This window comes from Eleutherodactylus coqui, chromosome 6 (assembly GCF_035609145.1).
Source record: "Eleutherodactylus coqui strain aEleCoq1 chromosome 6, aEleCoq1.hap1, whole genome shotgun sequence".
Taxonomy (NCBI): Eukaryota; Metazoa; Chordata; class Amphibia; order Anura; family Eleutherodactylidae; genus Eleutherodactylus; species Eleutherodactylus coqui.
This window is the reverse complement of record NC_089842.1, coordinates 10,734,586-10,754,666: the sequence shown is the minus strand read 5'-3', so window position 1 is coordinate 10,754,666 and position 20,081 is coordinate 10,734,586. Positions and strand designations below refer to the sequence as shown.

Genomic DNA, 20,081 nt, shown 5'->3' with positions numbered 1-20,081 from the left:
TACAACTTAACTTGGGGTCCAATCCCGCCCATACAAAAGGGATGAAACATAGATTTGCGTTGTTGGAAAAATGACCTGAAAACATAGACAGGAAGTGCGTGAAATAAGTAGAGGATTCTTGGCAGAACATAGAAAATGAATTTACATATTTTTAACAATGTTAGAATAAGCAGTATAAATAAAAAGAAAATAAACTCCCCAGATACGAGGCCACTTGGTCAGTATGGAATTCTAATTAAAGGGGTTGTTCCGCGGCAGCAAGTGGGTCTATACACTTCTGTATGGCCATATTAATGCACTTTGTAATGTACATTGTGCATTAATTATGAGCCATACAGAAGTTATAAAAAGTTTTATACTTACCTGCTCCGTTGCTGGCGTCCTCGTTCCCATGGTGCCGACTAATTTTCGGCCTCCGATGGCCAAATTAGCCGCGCTTGCACAGTCCGGGTCTTCTGCTGTCTTCAATGGGGCCGCTCGTGCAGAATGCCGGCTCCGTGTAGCTCCGCCCCATCACGTGCCGATTCCAGCCAATCAGGAGGCTGGAATCGGCAATGGACCGCACAGAAGAGCTGCGGTCCACGGAGGGAGCAGACCCCGGCGGCCATCTTCAGCAGGTGAGTATGAAGACGTCGGACCGCCGGGATTCAGGTAAGCACTCTCCGGTTTGTTTTTTTAACCCCTGCATCGGGGTTGTCTCGCGCCGAACAGGGGGGGGGGGTTAAAAAAAAAAAAAACCCGTTTCGGCGCGGGACAACCCCTTTAACCTAATCTTTAGAGGTCAGTGGAAATGTGCGCACAGCCGGGAGTTTTGATTCCATCAACTTTCAGGAGTGACAGTGCAGGCACCAAAAGGGCAAGTAAATTGCAAAAAATACCTCCCTGGGCTTTTTGGAACCTGCCCTATGAGTACCATAACTTCATTTATGGTGAATCATAGCGATTGAAATCACGGGACTGTTAGATATTTTCTAAAAAAAAAAGTTTGTATTTCACTGTCCACATATTTCCTCTGCCTACGTACTGCTGTGCCATCCTAACATCAACTGCATTCCACACCAAGAGACGTCAACGTCAACCCCGGAGCCTTTCTCAGGGCAATGGGTGTGACCCTGTGAGAATGCGGCTAGCCTCAAGCTGGATTAGAAAATAAACTTGGGTGAGAGAAAGAGTGAGGTGGAACACAAAATGGAATGAGAGTGAAATAAAGCCAGTGTGGTCACATTGTGCTGTATACTTGGGTTGCCAGTAATTCTTTGGCATACTCACACTCTTTGTAAAAAAAAATCAAGCATCTAGAAGTTGTCATTCTGCTGCAAAACTTGGCATGCAGATACATTATTAGATAAACTATCTCGTCATCTGAAGCCCTAAAAGTGGTTCCCCCCTTGGCCTATAAGAGGCTCTCGGAGGCTCCTTGTGTGTAGTGACCTCTTCTCCCACTTGTAGAGCTTGTTGGCCACTAGACGCCTCGACGACACAGAGAAGAGTTTTCACCCCGTTACCAGAAGGGGGCACATTATTGGGGTGTGAAAAGCTGGATGGTTGTATCCATGAATTGTCCCCCACCGACCGTTCTGACCAGACTGTTAGGAGGTGTTGGGGCCAGTGGATGTGTGAGGGCACACAAAGCGACTGAGCTCAGGACACCCCCTACAGACCACTGGCAGAGATCGTCCAACTAGCACAAGCAGCTCCAACTGTTCAGTTGTCTGCCATCCAGAGACAGATGGCGTCATTGTTTCACCCTGTGTCTTTCAGAACCATTTCCAGGCACTTGACTGAAGGTCATTTGGTCTCACAGTGCCCATACCATGTACTGTCTTTGACACCCACACACCGTTGCCTCCCTTTTTCAGTGGTGTCATGAACAACGAAACTTTGGAGAGGAACCTGGTTGTCTTCAGAGACAAACCCGGGTTCAGTTTGGGCAACATATCCATGTCTGCAAATCTAGGGGTGAGCGCTTCAATCCTGCCTTTGCTAAGAGCAGCATATTACCCCAAATGTTGTTGTGATTGTCTGTGGGGCTATTGCATACGACAGTCGGTCAACCCTAGTGGTGGTACAAGGGACAATGACAGTTCAGCAATACGTTCAGGACATCCTACAGCCACATGTATTGCCTGTCATGGCAGCTTCCAAAAGGCATTTTCCAGGATAATGCTCGGCCGCACACACAAGGGGTCCCAAGAAGCCTCCACAACATTGTCACAGTTCTACAACCTACTCAGTTGCTAGATTTATCACCAGTAGAACATGTATGAGACCATCTGGAACGCCAACTTCGACAGCCTATGGGTTTGTACGATCTAGAGGCTCAGCAATTGTGGAGCAATGTGTCGCAGGATACCATACAGAACCTGTATGCCTCCATACTCCCCGTATCACATCTTGAATCCAAGCTAGAGGCGGTATAACAAGTTACTAGAGCCTCATGCCTGCCTGTATCACATCATGCATCCAGACTAGAGACAGCCCAACAGAGCCTCCGTTCAAGAGGTCAGTTTCCGCAATAAATGATCATTTTGCTCTGATATTGTAATCACTTACTTATATCAACATTACAATCACATGCTTGATTCATTTTATGACACATGTAGTGCACCAAAGTATTATTGACAACTCGTGTGCTATCGAAGCTTTTACCATGTAAAACTACAACTCCCAGTGTGACCTTACCAATGGTACGAACATGCTGAGGGTTGTAGTGTAGCAAAATAGAACACTGCAGACCTTACATGTGATTAGAATACCGATGTGACACAGGAGCATACGCAATAACACTGAGTGACTCAAAGATGACATCCTGTGAACTTGTTCTTTTTCTTCTCCATCTGCTCCAGACCTTCATGACTTCAGTTAATTCATGCCTTTGGAGAGTTTGTGACCCAGACACCTGGTTTCCCCCAAAAGTAAATGATCTTTTCTTCCCAATCCGGGCTCAGTCAGACGGGCGCCGATCTGCCCGTGTTTCTGTACGATAAGACGTCCGCACCGCATGCAGACAAATCTCCGCATGACCGACTCCATTGCCTGCCATGTGTTCTATCTTCCGGGCGGTGTGGAGAGTCGTCCGCACCTGCAGTGCAGCCGTCTTATTGTACAGAAACATGGGCGGATCAGCGCCCGTGTGACTGAGCCCTCAGACTGTCATGAAGAATTTTTCCAACCACAACTTGAATCTAGACACTTTTCCTATCCTGCCATTCCTTCCAATGCACTTTTTTAGTGCCCCCACATAGTAACAGTTCCAGCACTGTGCTCTCCACAAATTAATAATGCCCTTTTGTGGCCCCCACTCTAATTAGGTCCCCCCTTTGTGGCTCTATCAGTAATTAAGTCTCCCTTTGTGGAGCAAAATAAAACAAATTACTATAGTTACCTTGTGGCTCCCCATCTTGGCCACCCCTGTCACTGTCCTGCCAGTCTCTGCTCTCCTTTTTACAGCTGGTCACATTATTTGGTCAGATCATGTGATCGCAGTTCTAGGAAGTGACCAGAGGACCGCAGGGTTTGTGACTGAAGCAGCCGGCATGAGTGAAAGAGGTAAGTAGAGTAATTTATTTTTACTTTATGGATGACTGACCAGGGTTGGTAGGAAACCGGGAGAGGGGGCCCTGAACCTAGTATGTCCCGAAAAACCCGGGTGAGTTGACAGGTCTGCATACCTTGGAGTAGTTTGAATAAAAACTGTAATTGAAGATCTGTGTTTAGTTCTTCAAGATGTCTGGAACAACCTCCCTGCCGAGTTCCTTCAAAAACTGTGTGCCAGTGTACCGAGAAGAACTGATGCTACTGTGAAGGTAAAGGGCATCACATGGAATAATGATTGGATTTACATTTCTCTTCTATTGAGTCACTTAGTTGATTTTTGTCATTTTACAAAATGCTATTAACGCTTCTAGTTTTGGAAGCATTCTTAGGGCATTCTTAAATATGCCCTTGTGAAAGAGCAGCATTTTTTTCCACCTGCCTAAAACTTTTGCACAGTACTGTATATATTTTTGTTTGCTTTGTTTAAAATGGGAAAAGAGGGGGCTATTAAACTTTTAATATTTTTTTTCATAATAATTAAAAAAACTTTATTTCACTTATTTTTAACTTTTTTAAGTCCCCATAGGGGACTTGAACTTGCGATCATTTGAGCACTTATACAGTATACTGCTATGCTTCAATATTGCATTCTATTATGTTTCTGCAGGCATTCCATTAAGCCCCGCCACAGCACATGGGGGCTTATAGCGTGTGTTGGACCCCCGCAGTGATGTACATATTCCGCTTGTTTCTTCCTCTTCATCCTCTGGGGACTCCATTGAGCATGCTCCAGTTCTGTCTAGCAGTGCTGACCCGGAAGGAGTAGAAATCAGTTTCTGGTGCTTCTGGCTCAGAGCTGAAGTATATCTTAAAGAGAGGGAGAGGTCTCCATCCAGAGGACTCTGCAACCATCTGATGAGAAGAGGGGGAGAGAAGGGCTGCACATAGAGAAGACGACTTGGCGGCTAGCAAAGGGGGAGGGAAGGGCTGTGCACAGAGGAGATGACTCCCAAGACGGCAGGCAGCTGAGAGGGGGAGGGAAGGGCTGCAGACAGAGGAGAGGATTTCATACCCCCCTGGAGCAGAGCTGAATGTAAGTTATAATGGGGAAATATCGCTAGAGTTCGTAAAGATCATGGGAATAAGCCCCAAGGCATATATGTTGCACCCCACCCCGAAAATATTGTATTGAAGGCATAGCTGACAACTTTCAGAATGCATAATAGGCTTAGATACATCGGCTCAGCAGTTCACTATCCCTGGATATTACTTTTGCCTAGAACCTCTATCCACGAATGCATCATCCCCGCCTCCGGTTAATTAGCATTATATCCAGCACTAACAATCTGGATTTATATAGCGCCAACATATTTTGCAGCACTGTACAATGATTCAGACAAATATTTACCAAATACTACCCCCATACAAGGAACAAATAATATCGCCACACCAAAGCCACATATAACTACTACAAAGACCCTTATCATCACCATACAGTGACCTTGTCATGGTTAGATGCAGTGCAGGATTTAATCACACTGTGAATGCAATAATCACAGGTGCCATCTCCTCTGATTAAAGTCATTCATTTTCCTGTTCTTTTCCATCTGGCCCACACCGCTATAACAACTTCTCTCTGCCACGACTTGTCTCTGTAGAGTTTGCTTGCCACACATGTTTGGCTCTTCACTTTCTTTAACTGTGCCTCCATTAATAATAGTGACAAAGAAATAATAGCACCACAGACCACCATACTGGCCCACTATACTTTCCATCTGGCCCAAACTGCCATGATAACTTCTCTCAGCCACAATTTGTCTCCGTAGAGGTTACTGCCCAAACATCTTTTATTTCTTTGCATTTTTTAACCGTGTCTCCAAAATAATAGTGCCACATTAATAACAGTACCAGTCATAGTGGTCCACTTAGTGCTCCCCTAAATGCCCCACACTGTAATAGTGCCCCTTTAGTGCTCCTACAAAGTAACAGTGCATCTTTTGTGCCCTACACAGTAATACCCCTTTGCAAAGTAATAATACCCATGATGATTAATGCTCACTATAGCTCAGTGTCCTGACAAATGGAGACTACAGGCCCCCTCTAGTCTATGACCTGTGCCGACTGAAGCTTAGCGGGCAGGCATCATGACATCACTGAATTGTAACCACTTGCACTGGTCTATTGACTTCCCTCTGAGCTGATGCCTCCTTTTGGGAATGCGTCCCGGGGATGCGAATTGAGTTGACGTTAGCAGTCATCTGGGGCACCTGACTAGAAATCCGAGGTTTGTGCCCCAGATACCCAGAGCTAGGGATGTTACTGTTAAAATTCCTACTTACCTTAAATCAACTATATTTCTAATAAATTAATTAAACTAATTATGTTATTATAGTGTCTGGACTGAATTTATTATCTGCTTGTTGTAACCTAACAATATATTGGGGGACAGATGGAAGGAAACATGACTGCCAGATCAGTAGGCAGTTTGGGGTTATTGTTTCTCCTTGTGGAGAGCACCACAAGGGTGTAGGGATGCCATGCAATGCTCCTTGGGAAAAAGCTATGCAAATGAGAGATGGAATAATCCTCCACAGCACCAGCCACTGAAAGGTAGCTACCCTACGAGTCAGTATCTTAACTTCTAACGGGCCTTGCAACATGACTAGAGAGGGAAGCCAAAACACAATACCCATTGGGTTTACATCCATATGAACTCACAGAGTAGCTACCTTCCAATAGATGGTGCACTGGAGGATTATTCCATACTCATTTGCATAGTATGCAGTCTGTAGCCGCTGTAGAGACAATGCTGTAACATGTTTTAAATCAACGTCGGTTTCAAAGTTGCTTTTTGTATTTTTCGTAAATTGCATCAATAAAAATATAAGAATTCGCAAGACTATTAAAATGGCAGGTTGATCCAAAATGTAACATTTTTTTCTTATTTTTTTTTTTTAGGAAAGTGGGCATTTATGACATGGAAGCTAATGCAGGAGATGAAGGGATTCACTTTCAAAGCTATCCATTTGATTTCCTAGAATTTCTAAATCACCAGCGCTTTGAACCGATGGAATACTACAATCACCATGAGCATGCCAAACCTGCCGCTGCTCTCCCTTGCGCTTCGCCTTCTTACGATTGCAGCTCTCAAAACCCCACCAGTAATGTTCAGCTTCCCGCAGACGCCACTTCGAAGCCGAAAGAATTCAAACTAGAAGCTGCATCTTCTGCCTCTCCACCTAAAAAGTCGGAAACGGCCCATATACAATGCAACACCCACCCTTCAGTACCTGGCACTCAGGCCATCTTTGATGGGACCTTTAATGCCCAGCAATGGGGAATAGTAGGTCTTTCTAGCCACCAGCTACTTTACAATAACATAAAGCGTTCCCTTCCCGCAACTCAAGAAGTTCAAGGCGAAAAAGACTCGAAAGACGATAAACACTATTTTCGTCGCCTGAAGTATCTAATCGATCGTCGCTTTCCTTGTACGGTGTGCCAAAAATCGTTTAAACAGTCATCGCACCTAATGCAGCACATGCTCGTGCATACTGGAGAGAGACCATACGAATGCAATGTTTGTGGTCGCTCGTACAACCACATATCAAGTCTGATAAGACATAGACGCTGCCACCGAGAAGGCACAGAAGTTGAGAGTACCAGTACTGTATTAACAACGGATGTTGAGACGGCAGCCGCAACTGCTGCCGTGGCCGCTGTAATGTCAGAGTCACACAATTCTATCGAGATGCCGGTAGCGGAGGTGGAATCTCACGTGACCGTACAGCATGACGGCCCGTTCACCTGCAACATGTGTTGGAAAGTGTTCAAAAAGCAAAGTCACCTTCACCAGCACCAAATTATTCATACCGGTGAGAAGCCTTTTAGTTGTACCGTATGTGAAAAAAGTTTCAACCGCCGTGAAAGTCTGAAACGTCACATAAAGACGCACTCGAATTCATTGAAGGTTTATTGTGAAGTATGTGGTAAAGCCTTCCGGGACACTACATACCTACTGAAACACCAGGCAACTCATACAGGTGGAAGGCCAGACTATAACTGCGATGTGTGTGGGAAGTCGTACGCGACTACGCAGAGCCTTCTAAGACATAAGCAGTTACATGAACCAAATATCTCTTTGCTACAGCCAACGCTTCCACAAGGTTCACTTAACGAGAACACCAAAGAGTCCGGGGCGTCAGCTTCGTTGGAGGCAACATTTCTACTTTCTACTGAGGTTGTCCAGGTTGACCAAGGGTCTATGAGCGCTACTGAAAGAATCGGGTCTGTATTGGGTCATTCTTCTGTCAGGAGGCCATCATCTCTTTCAACCAATGCAAGCAAAAACTTCTGCTGTAATATTTGTGGTCGTGGATTTGGTAGAAGAGAAACGCTAAAACGCCACGAACGCATTCACACTGGAGAAAAACCGCACCAGTGTTCAGTGTGTGGGAAACGGTTTCGAGAATCCTTTCACCTTACCAAACATCATGTGGTTCACACCCGAGAACGTCCTTACAAATGTGACTTATGTGGAAAGGTTTTTGGCTACCCTCAAAGCTTAACAAGGCATAAACAAATCCACCGGCTTCAGCTGCCGTGCACGGTACAGGCTGGAGTCCTCACGCCCGACCATCTCCCTTTCGGGTGCACAGACTGCGGTCAAAAGTTTCCAGACTCTTTTCACCTCATGAACCACAAAGAGCTTCACATGAGCGACAAGCCCTACGTTTGTGACATTTGCAGAAAATGCTTTGGCTTCATCGAAAACTTAATGTGGCATAAATTAGTTCACCAAACCTCTACAGAATGTCTGATCCCGGTGAACCAATGTCAAGAAGGTGCAGAAAGCAATCAGATCAACTGCATACAGAACGGTCTGACAAGTGCCGTGGCAACAACAAATGGAACGACATCAACAGATGGTGTGACTGTGAACTTTACTTCCGAGGAGCATCCAATGATTCCAAGTGGTGAGAGATTTTCTTGCAGTATTTGTGGTCAGAGTTTCAAGCACTTTTTGGGTTTGGTTACCCATAAATATGTACACTTAGTTAAACGCACTATGGCCTGCAACGTATGTGGGCAGAGCTTTACGGGAGCGTACGACCTGCTCCTTCATCGGCGCAGCCACCTCCAGAAGAGACACTTTACATGCTCTATATGTGGCAAACGTTTTTGGGAAGCTGTTCTTCTTATGCGGCACCAGCGTTGCCACACGGAAGAACGCCCTTACCGCTGTACGATTTGCGGAAGGGGTTTCTTACATTCCTGGTATCTTCGGCAACATAAAGTAGTGCATACTGGTGAGCGGGCATACAAATGTGCTTTGTGCAACAAACGTTTTGCCCAGTCCTCCAGTTTAGCAGAGCATCAACGACTGCATACCGTGGCTCGTCCTCAACGTTGTCCAACGTGCGGGAAGACGTTTCGCTACCGATCCAATCTTATTGAACACCAGAGAGTGCACCTTGGCGAAAAGGTCTATCGGTGTGATCAGTGTGGCAAGAGCTTCTTTTACATCTCATCTATTTTACGGCATCAGAGATCTCACGATGCCAAACCGGATCTCCGATGTTCTTGTTGTCTGAAACTCTTCAAAGATCCAAAGTATTTCAACAAACACATACAGACCCATCAGGGGGGCCGTCCCTTTAAATGTGGAACCTGTGGCGAAGCCTTTAGTAATACATACGGACTAAAGAAACACCGGCAAGAACATAAAGTGGAAAAGATTGCCGCAGCAGCTGTGGCCACGCTCGCTGAAGGACAGAACACCTGAGCGCTGCAAACATGCGTCGGCTTCACGGAACAGTTCTCACTTTCATTAGAAGCAGAATAATTCTTGCATTCTGTAGTTAGTTGTGGTTGTTCCAGTTTTAACTGTAGTAAAGCATATGCTGCATTTAAAGGGAACCTGTCGCGTCGGTCATACAGTCGAATCTGCAGGCGGCATGTTACAGAGCAGGAGGAGCCGGGTAGATTGATAGAAAGTATTGTGGGAAAAGATTCAGTATAAATCCCTGGACTTTCTATGCTTAGGAGTCCAGTGGGCGGTCCTATGACTGATAGATCCTCCCTCTGAACGCCTAAGCGTAGCAAGAGGAGGGGTTTTGTTTAATTAGCATTTATTAGTAGAGATGAGTGAATGTGCTCGTTTAGGACAATTACTCGATCGAGCATCGCTTTTTTCGAGTAACTGCCTACTCGGTCGAAAAGATTCGGGGGGGTGGCGGCGGGGTGGAGCAGGGGGAACAGGGGGGAGCTCTCTCTCTCTTTACCCCCCACTCCCCACTGCAACCCCCCGCTCACCCCCGGCGACAACCGAATCTTTTTTCGCCCGATTAGGCAGTTACTCGTAAAAAGCGATGCTCAATCAAGTAATTGTCCTAAACGAGCGCGTTCGCTCATCTCTAATTACAAGCCAAAATAAAGATAGCTAACAGTGTTTCATCCAGTCTTGTACAAGAGGACCTTGGTCCCATATTACTTCATACAGGTATATATAGTATAATAGTCACAAAAGAAGGAGAGGAGGAATTTAATTGTTTAACCCCTTAGTGATGCGGACTGTTTTGGACATGGCCGTATGAAGGCTTGTTTCTTGCATGGCGAGCGCTAGTTTTTATTGTTACCATTTGATGGGTACGTACAGTGGTCGGATAAATTTTATTATTTTTTTCGGTAGGGCAGGGAGAAAAACATAAACATAAATGACATGATAAATTGTTTCTGTTGGTTGGTATGATCACAACAATACCTAAATTATATACATATATTTAGTTTTTTTCCACTTTTGCACATTAAAAACCCTTCTTTTTTCATTTGTATCTTTTTTTATTTTTGCATCACTGTGTTCAAAGTTCCAGAGCTTTATTTTATCGTTGAGAGAGCTCTATGACAGCTTGTTTTTTGGCAAGCTGTTGTTTTTAGTGGTACCCTTATGGGGTACATTTTTTTTTTAATCACTTTTATTGCATTTTTTTAGGGTGCAAAGTGAACAAAAAAAGCATTTAGCTTCTGCTTTTTAGTTTTTTTTTACCTTCATAGTGTGTGCTGCGCAGGACAAAAAGTGTGTTCAATATATTGTACATGTTGTTACAAATATTACAGTACCACACGAAGTTTTCTTTAAAAAACAATAATAATAAGTGAGAAAATTGCGCAAAAAAGGGATTTTTTATTACTATTTTTTTAGTTGTATTTTTTTAAACATTTTTTATGTCCTTGTGGGGGATTTGAACCTGTGATGCTATGATCACTAAGTTAATACATTACAGTACTTCTCAACTGCAATGTACTATCGCTAATAATAGCGATCATAGGCCAGGGCAGACCTGGATGCCATTGCCTGGCATCTAATTGCCACGGCAATCCATCGGCCCGCTGCTATTACATAGCAGAAAGAACATGACGTTACGAAGGGAGTGCACTCCCTCTGTGAACCCTTTACATGCTGTGATCAACATTTGATTGTGGCATGTAAGGAGTTAGCAAGAGGGAACGGTGTTCTCCCCGATCCCTGCTGTTGCAGCAGGAGGGCAGCTGTCAGCCCCTGCCGACTCCCGCTGCAGATGGCACGGGCTATCCTTCCATAGCACCTAAGCTTACATCCTGGGTTATACTGGATCTTTCCCCATCAATCTATATATCAATCTGCTCGGCTCCTCCCGCTCTTTAACATGCTGCCCGCAGACTGAACCGCATGTTCAATGTGATAGGTTCCCTTTAAATTGGGTCTTCAAGTAGTAGGAGACACCTTCTGATGAAACATCATAGGTGAAGTCATTTGGATGTTTTGCTATGAATCCTCCCAGTGAATTCTGCCGTTTACAGCTTATTTTTCTAGATATATTAATATGTTAACAGTATTTTAATTTATGAATATATATCTGACCTATCCCAAATTAAATATGAGTTTTATTGTATGCTGGATCGGAGTGATCTATGTGGAACCTGGGCTCTGTTCACACGAACGTCATGGCTTCCCTTATAGCGACCTGTGGACTGACGGCTTGGACTTACTCTATAATGAGGCCTATTGGGATTATAATAAATAGCACCGCAAACTGGGTTATTCTTGCCGGAAACCCCAACAGACTGGAAAAACCGGTGAACAGAGCCGCAGATGGTAATAACACTGAAGCACTTTGATGGTCTAATAAACTAGTCACCAAGTAAATGCGAATGTTCATGACCTTATTTAAGGCAGAAACGTTTGATGGCATTGTATAGTCTCTTAGCATTTAGTGTATTACTCCATGCGATTCATTTTAAGCTTCTAAAAGCCTATTTTCTAAAAGGGTTTGTTCAATCAGGACAACCTACGCTTGTTTGGCCATGCAAGTGGGAAAATTTAAAGGAGTTGTCCAGTTGTAAATTATTGATGGCCTATCTTCAGGACAGGCCATCAATAGTAGATCGGTGAAGGTCTGTCACACCGGGTCCCCATCGATCAGCTGTTTGCTGGGCCATTGTGCTCATGAACTCAGCTGATTTCTGCAGGAAGCAGACAGCTCCGTTCCTCCTGCAGTGGACAGCTTGGGTATTACAGGCAGAGTTCCATTGAAATGAATGGGAACTTGACCTGCAATACCAAGCCTGTTTACTACAGTAAGAACGGAGCTCAGTGCATAAGCTTACTGGCTTTAGTGAACAGCTGTTTGCTGGGGATCCTGAGCGGTGGACCCCAACCGATCTACTATTGATGACCTATCCTAATGATAGGCCATCAATAGTTTACAACTGGACAACCCCTTTAAGGAAGAAATGTTTTCCAAGCCATTGTTGGTCCAGATAATCATTTGTCAATTGTGGCTAACGAAATCTTAAAGTGTTGGAATTAAAACAGATCTGAATATATTATAGCATTATTTGGGGCGCACAGGTATCAACAAGTACAAAAGCATGCACTGGTTTCAATTCCTTTTTTCCTCTTGATAGCTGTTATGTTTAAAGGCTATGAACAGCTTTGGCAAGGAAAAATAATTGTTTTTATACATGCTGCTGTTTAACTCACGATCAAAAAGATTCACGTTTCAGGCTCTTCATTACTTGGTTCATTTTCAGACATCCTATTATGCAAGTTGCAAATAGCCCATACTTTCAAACTGGGCTCTCATTGGTTTATTCACCTGGTAAAGCATGCTGGACATGAACCCATTAAACCAGAAAGCTGTTTACACTAATACAACTCTTTTGTGATCTCCTCCTCTATGCACTGTGATACAGACTGTGTGATTCCTTCCCAGTAGGCTCTGCCATGGGTCCTCTCCTCCCCTGTACATTATGATACAGACTGTGTGATTCCTCCCCTGTAGGCTCTGCCATGGGTCCTCTCCTCCCCTGTACACTGTGATACAGACTGTGTGATTCCTCCTCTGTAGGCTCTGCCATGGGTCCTCTCCTCCCCTGTACACCGTGATACAGACTGTGTGATTCCTCCCCTGTAGGCTCTGCCATGGGTCCTCTCCTCCCCTGTACACTGTGATACAGACTGTGTGATTCCTCCCCTGTAGGCTCTGCCATGGGTTCTCTCCTCCCCTGTACACTGTGATACAGACTGTGTGATTCCTCCTCTGTAGGCTCTGCCATGGGTCCTCTCCTCCCCTGTACACCGTGATACAGACTGTGTGATTCCTCCCCTGTAGGCTCTGCCATGGGTCCTCTCCTCCCCTGTACACTGTGATACAGACTGTGTGATTCCTCCCCTGTAGGCTCTGCCATGGGTCCTCTCATCCCCTGTACACTGTGATACAGACTGTGTGATTCCTCCCCTGTAGGCTCTGCCATGGGTCCTCTCATCCCCTGTACACTGTGATACAGACTGTGTGATTCCTCCCCTGTAGGCTCTGCCATGGGTCCTCTCCTCCCCTGTACACTGTGATACAGACTGTGTGATTCCTCCCCTGTAGGCTCTGCCATGGGTCCTCTCCTCCCCTGTACACTGTGATACAGACTGTGTGATCCACCTCTCCTGCAGACAATGCCATATCTATCCTCCTCACGCTGTACACTGTGATACAGACTGTGTGATTCCTCCCCTGTAGGCTCTGCCATGGGTCCTCTCCTCCCCTGTACACTGTTATACAGACTGTGTGATCCACCCCTCCTGCAGACTCTGCCATATCTATCCTCCTCACGCTGTACACTGTGATACAGACTGTGAGATTCCTCCCCTGTAGGCTCTGCCATGGGTCCTCTCCTCTCCTGTACACTGTGATACAGACTGTGTGATTCCTCCCCTGTAGGCTCTGCCATGGGTCCTCTCCTCCCCTGTATACTGTGATACAGACTGTGTGATCCACCCCTCCTGCAGACTCTGCCATATCTATCCTCCTCACTCTGTACACTGTGATATAGACTGTGTGATCCACCTCTCCTGAAGACTCTGCCTTGTGTGCTTTCCTCCCTCTCTATGGTCTGATACAGTCTACATTGCTGTGGACAACCTCTTATTTCTGTTCTGGTATTGCCCACAAATCCTAAACTGCCACCCTGAGAGGAAGGAGGAGTAGAACAGCCAGTTCTGAGCTGCCAACAATCAGGAGCTGTGTACTGTCGACCACAATGTAAGAAGCAGCAGCGTAACCAACTACTGCATGTAGTTGTACAGACAGTACCAAAAGGGTAGGACATTTGTAATAATACCTATTAAGAACGTTATCTAATTTGGCAAATGGAAAAGAAAGAAAAAAAGAACAGTGCGAAGTTGTACATAGCCTTTAATGAGTGACAAAAATCTGTACACGTACCTGTAAAAATGTGCTATAAACATTAAATGTTCTATTTAGATATTGCTATTATATATGTTATGCCTTAAGTCAGTAGAAGTTCTGAATTTGTTTCTCTGGTTAATAATGCTAAATAATTAAAGGGGTGGGCCAGTATACAGGAAGTAGCCTAAAAGGCTATAAACTGTTATGTGGTAGCACAAAATGTATATCTGCCTTTATCCCACCGAGACTGCCGCTCTCCAATGTTTACAAGACCCAAGGGGTATCGCTCTTTAGTTGAGGTAATCCTACAGCCCATGTATGGGTTATGTAAACATCGGAGAGTTCTACAGTACAGACCCGTGTCCGCAGAGACCGCCACTCTCCAACGTTTAGGCAACCCATACATGGGCCACAGGGTTCTCTCAATTCAAGGAGCTGGGGTACAGCTATTTCGTAGCGGGAACCTTGCCGCCCATGTATAGCGTATGTAAACATTGGAGAATATGGTTTCTACACCCATAGGACATAAGATGACAGTGGGTACGGTTATTTACCCGTGTGATGGCGTCCTTGGCTCTCCCGGCTGCACGTACTTCTGTACATGCGTTGGATGCATTCCTGTTTCTGTTCATTGCCTGTGCAGTCAAGGATAGTCGAGGAAGCAATCAGATGAGTAATTCGCCCGGCCATGGTCATCGCACATCCTAAGAACACGGAGACCTCTGCCTATATAACCCATACATGGGCAGCAAGGGCTTTTAACTGAAGAGCTGCTGTAGGGCCGTTACAGTTTCATGCGCCACAACATAACGGTTTAGGACCTTTTTGGAACTTTTCCTGTAGCTCGGTCAACCCCTTTAAGCACGTTGAGGTCATTCAATTAAACATTACGCTGCCTATAAAAGAATCGGACTCCTTCATGTTTATTGTGTAACTTAAAAAAAAGATAAATTAGCAAGCTAATATCGTGGCCCCGGCGCTCGTTAATTTACAGCATACACTCTCTTTGATGGCGCTGCTTGCTCCTGCACAAAGGGCGTTCAGCGGGTTCGCCGTCACACATAGTGAGTGCTGTGTACCTGGCTGTACTGTAAAAGAGCTGCAAGAGAAACCTGTGACATCAATGATGACATCACAAGGAACTTTTCTAACAGAAAGGGCTTTAGGGCATGCAGAAAATACATAATTAGACTAGACAGTCTTTACAGGAGTATTCCGGTGATATTAACCCCTTAGTAACCCAGCCTGTTTGCGCCTTAAAGGGGTTGTCCCGCGCCGAAATGTTTTTTGTTTTTTTTTTAACACCCCCCCCCACCCCCCCCCCCGTTCGGCGCGAGACAACCCCGATGCAGGGGTTAAAAAAACAAACCGCTCAGCGCTTACCTGAATCCCAGCGGTCCGGCGTCTTCATACTTACCTGCTGAAGATGGCCGCCGGGGTCTGCTCCCTCCGTGGACCGCAGCTCTTCTGTGTGGTCCATTGCCGATTCCAGCCTCCTGATTGGCTGGAATCAGCACGTGACGGGGCGGAGCTACACGGAGCCGGCATTCTGCACGAGCGGCTCCATTGAAGAGAGCAGAAGACCCGGACTGCGCAAGCGCGGCTAATTTGGCCATCGGAGGGCGAAAATTAGTCGGCTCCATGGGAACGAGGACGCTAGCAACGGAGCAGGTAAGTGAAAAACTTTTTATAACTTCTGTATGGCTCATAATTAATGCACAATGTACATTACAAAGTGCATTAATATGGCCATACAGAAGTGTATAGACCCACTTGCTGCCGCGGGACAACCCCTTTAATGACGAAGTCAAATTTTGGAAATCTGACGTGTCACTTTAACATAGAATAACTCTGTAAAGGTTTTGCATATCCCAGTGATTCTGCATTATTTTTTCACCCCATGGTGCACTTCATTTAGGTGGTAAAAATAGACCGATAGAATTTGTGTATATTTATTAAAAGTGTCAAAATTGGGAAAAGTTTGAATTTTTTACATTTTTTTTCACATTTTCAACTGCAATACCTCAAATATGGGCAAACTTACTGTAAACCAAATGCGACTTTATAGCGCTACAAAATTACGGTATCAATGCGAGAAACTGCAGCGATATCGCCCGGATCAGCGATGCGATAACGTTGCGATTTTCTCACGGTGATGCAGTTTCGCCCGCGTGATCGAGGTCTAAACCCCCAGAAGCTGAGGACGTAAAAAGGAAATAGGTCGGTCACTAAGGGGTTAAGTTATCCCCTAACCTCAGAATAGAGGATAACTAGACGATTAGTGGGGCTCCGACGGCTGGGATCTCCATGATTGCCAGAATAGGGGTACCGTGGCAAAAATGAATGCAGCGGCAGCGCACATGCTTGGTCAGCGCTCCATTTATGTCAATGGGAATGACGAAAATAGCCAAGTTCTCAAGAGCGCTGCAATCTCCAGCACTCTTACTGAAAGGAATATTGCTAGTATTTCAGTGGACATGGGACCCCTGTTCTGACGATTAGTGGAGTCCCATCGGTTGGACCCCTACCAATCAGTTAGTTATCTCCAATCCTGTAGATAAGCAATAACAATGTCACTGGAATACCCCTATAAATGCGCCACATTTATCCCAGTGGCTCTAATAAATGATAAATGTGGCATATATTTAGATTCTCTAGTCTACTTTAAACTACCTATTAGTTGATGTAGCTTCCGACAAAAGTTGTGTCAAAATTTGGCACACAATGTCACATTTAGGCCACGCCCCTTTAGTAAGCCACACCCCTTTTGTTGGATGAACCATAAAAAGTGTCTGAAAGTGTCTAAAAACACTTGATAAACATGGTGCAAAATATGTAAGATAGTTTTATGGTGCAATTTGCGCTAGAAAACTTTAATTTTCAATAGTAAATCTGCTCTAGTGGTGGAATTTATCATCACATTCGTGCCACTATTATACCGTAGAAAAGTTGCGAATTATGGTGCAAGCCATATAGTTTATGTACTGCAGTTTGCAACTTTTCACTCCACTTTTCAAAACTGGCAAGGAAAGTAGGCGGGATCAACCAGGAAGCGGCGCAGCGGTATCTTTCCGATAGATTTATTGAACATTAAGCCATGAAATGGTGACAATCTCTGCCCGCCCATAGCAGGTGTAAACTTCATTTTGCCTCTTAAAGGCAGTCCAAAATCCAGCAAATTTATTAAGAGGCTTGCATCTCTTGATCAATTTAGCACATTTACGCCTGTATACTTCAGTTTGACCCCTTCACGACTGGCCATACGTCTTTTGATGGCGGCCATTAATGGGCTTTATTCTGATGCAATCCTCTTTTTCTGGTGGCTGTGGTCTCCCATGCCAGGGAAGGGGGTGCTCAGCTGTTGGATAACAGCCTGGCACCTGCTCAAACAGCAGGGACCAGAGAAATTACAGATCCCTGCTATTTAATCCTTTACATGCCATGCAGAGTGCTGACAGTGGGAGTGGGGTTCCCTCTCTCACCCATCGGACCCCCGTGATGTGCTTACAGAGTCCTAATTGATTGCTCTGGGTCTGCCATTTATGGTGGCCTATGAGGCTCAGCCTCTGGGCTTATTCACAGGAGCGTGTATTGGCCGCCATTTTCACTGCCAGCTGATATACGCTACCATCTGAGATGTCTTCCCCCTTCCCTCCCCCTCGCCGGCAGTCTCTGTCTTTCTCCTCCCTTCTGGCTGTTTGCAATGGAAGGGGGCAGTGTGGGGGCAGAGCTAAGCGCTGTCCTGTCCTGCCCCCTCCCATTGCTGGCTGCGGACAAGGGGTGGGAGCTTAGCTCCGCTTTTCCTGCCTCCTCCCATTGCAAACAGCCGGAGGGGAGGAGAGAGGCAGAGAGCCGGCGAGGGGGAGGGAAGGGGAAGACAGCTCAGATGGTAGTGTATGTCAGCTGGCTGTGAAAACAGCAGCCGATATACGCTCCTGTGAATAAGCCCTCTGGCTGAGCTTCATAGGCTTTGTAATACACTACTGTACTGAAGTATAGTAGTGTACTTATTATAAGAATGAGAAAATATAGTGATATTTAAGTCCCCTAGTGGAATAAAAATAAAAAGTTAAAAAAAGTGTAAGAACTTTTTAAATAAAAACTTGAAACCCCCCCTTTATTATGTAAAAAAGAAAAAAAAATTAAAAATCACAAATCTAGTATTGTCGAGTTCAAAATGACCGGGCGAAAACCGTTAGCACTTTATTTAACCTGCACAGTATATGCCAGGAAAAATACCAAAAACCATGGCGAAAATAACTAATTTTGCCTACCTCGCCTTGCAAAAAACGGAATAGAAAGTGATCAAAATGTTGCATAGCCGAACAAACGGTGCTATTACAAAGTAAGTCATCTTGTCAAAAAAACTTACACAGCACCATTGACAAAAAAAAAAAAAAGTTAGGGGTGTTTGAATTCATTAAAAAAACCTTTGTTTTTTTTAAGTGAAAGAATAAAAAAACAAACCCTATATTAATTCAGTATTGACATAATCGTACCGGCCTACAGAATTAATTTAACATATTTTTTATGCCCCACGGTGAACGCCGTTTAAAAAAAATGAAAAACATGCCAGAATTGCAGATTTAGTTAAAGGGGTTGTCTCGCGGCAGCAAGTGGGTCTATACACTTCTGTATGGCCATATTAATGCACTTTGTAATGTACATTGTGCATTAATTATGAGCCATACAGAAGTTATAAGAAGTTTTATACTTACCTGCTCCGTTGCTGGCGTCCTCGTCTCCATGGTGCCGACTAATTTTCGGCCTCTAATGGCCAAATTAGCCGCGCTTGCGCAGTCCGGGTCTTCTGCTGTCTTCAATGGGGCCGCTCGTGCAGAATGCCAGCTCCGTGTAGCTCCGCCCCGTCACGTGCCGATTCCAGCCAATCAGGAGGCTGGAATCGGCAATGGACCGCACAGAAGCCCTGCGGTCCACAGAGAGAGAGGATCCCGGCGGCCATCTTCAGCAGGTGAGTATGAAGACGCCGGACCGCCGGGATTCGGGTAAGTACTACCCGGTTTGTTTTTTTAACCCCTGCATCGGGGTTGTCTCGCGCCGAACGGGGGGGTTAAAAAAAAAACAAAAACCCGTTTCGGCGCTGGACAATCCCTTTAATCTTGCCTCTAGAAAAAATAGAATAAAAAGCAATCAAAATGTTACATGTTCCCAGAAATTAGATAAATGAAGACTCGAGTTCATCCCACAAAATATAAGCCCCTATAGAGCTCAATGTTCTGGCTCTTGGAATGCGGCGACACAAAAGCAAATCTTTAAAAAACAAATTTAAAAGTGTTTTTTGTGTACAAAAATAGCAAAGCCTAAGGCCGGCTTCACACTGGCGATCCGTTATCCTTGTGATGCGAGAGTGAGTGAAAACGCAAGATAATGAAACCAAAGATGTTTAATGGTTTTATTCACATTTGCGATGTCTTCACTCAAGGCTCGCAGCGCTAAGAAAAATCTGCGCTATCGCCCATTGTTTTCAATCGGGTTGGTGGCAGCAGCAGCACCAGCCCCATTGAAAACATAGAGAGTACACTGCGCTCCCCTGACACAGCTGTGACACCTATGGCAGGGGATTCCTTCATCCCTGCGGATCCGCGGGGATGACGGAATCCCCTGCCACAGTTGTCACAGAGGTCCGCGATGCTATCCCATTGCTTTCAATGGGGCCGGCGTTGATAGCAAATGCATTGCAGGCAACCCTTGCAGCAATGATTTTCGGGGAAGGGCTTTAAATATAAGCCCTTCCCTGAAAATCATCCCTAGCTGTAAAAAAAAAAAGTAAAAAAAAAAAAAATCACCTAGACGAGACGTCCGTCT

The 20,081-nt window shown here is 45.1% G+C and overlaps 1 protein-coding gene across 1 annotated transcript; it reads left to right on the top strand.

Moving 5' to 3' along the window:
* The first annotated feature begins 4,380 nt into the window (after positions 1-4,380).
* Positions 4,381-9,735, top strand: ZNF865 (zinc finger protein 865). Its single transcript, XM_066606207.1, has 2 exons — positions 4,381-4,630; positions 6,496-9,735. Coding segments are annotated over exons 1-2 (2,826 nt in total). The 5' UTR covers positions 4,381-4,628; the 3' UTR covers positions 9,320-9,735.
* The last annotated feature ends 10,346 nt before the right edge of the window (positions 9,736-20,081 follow it).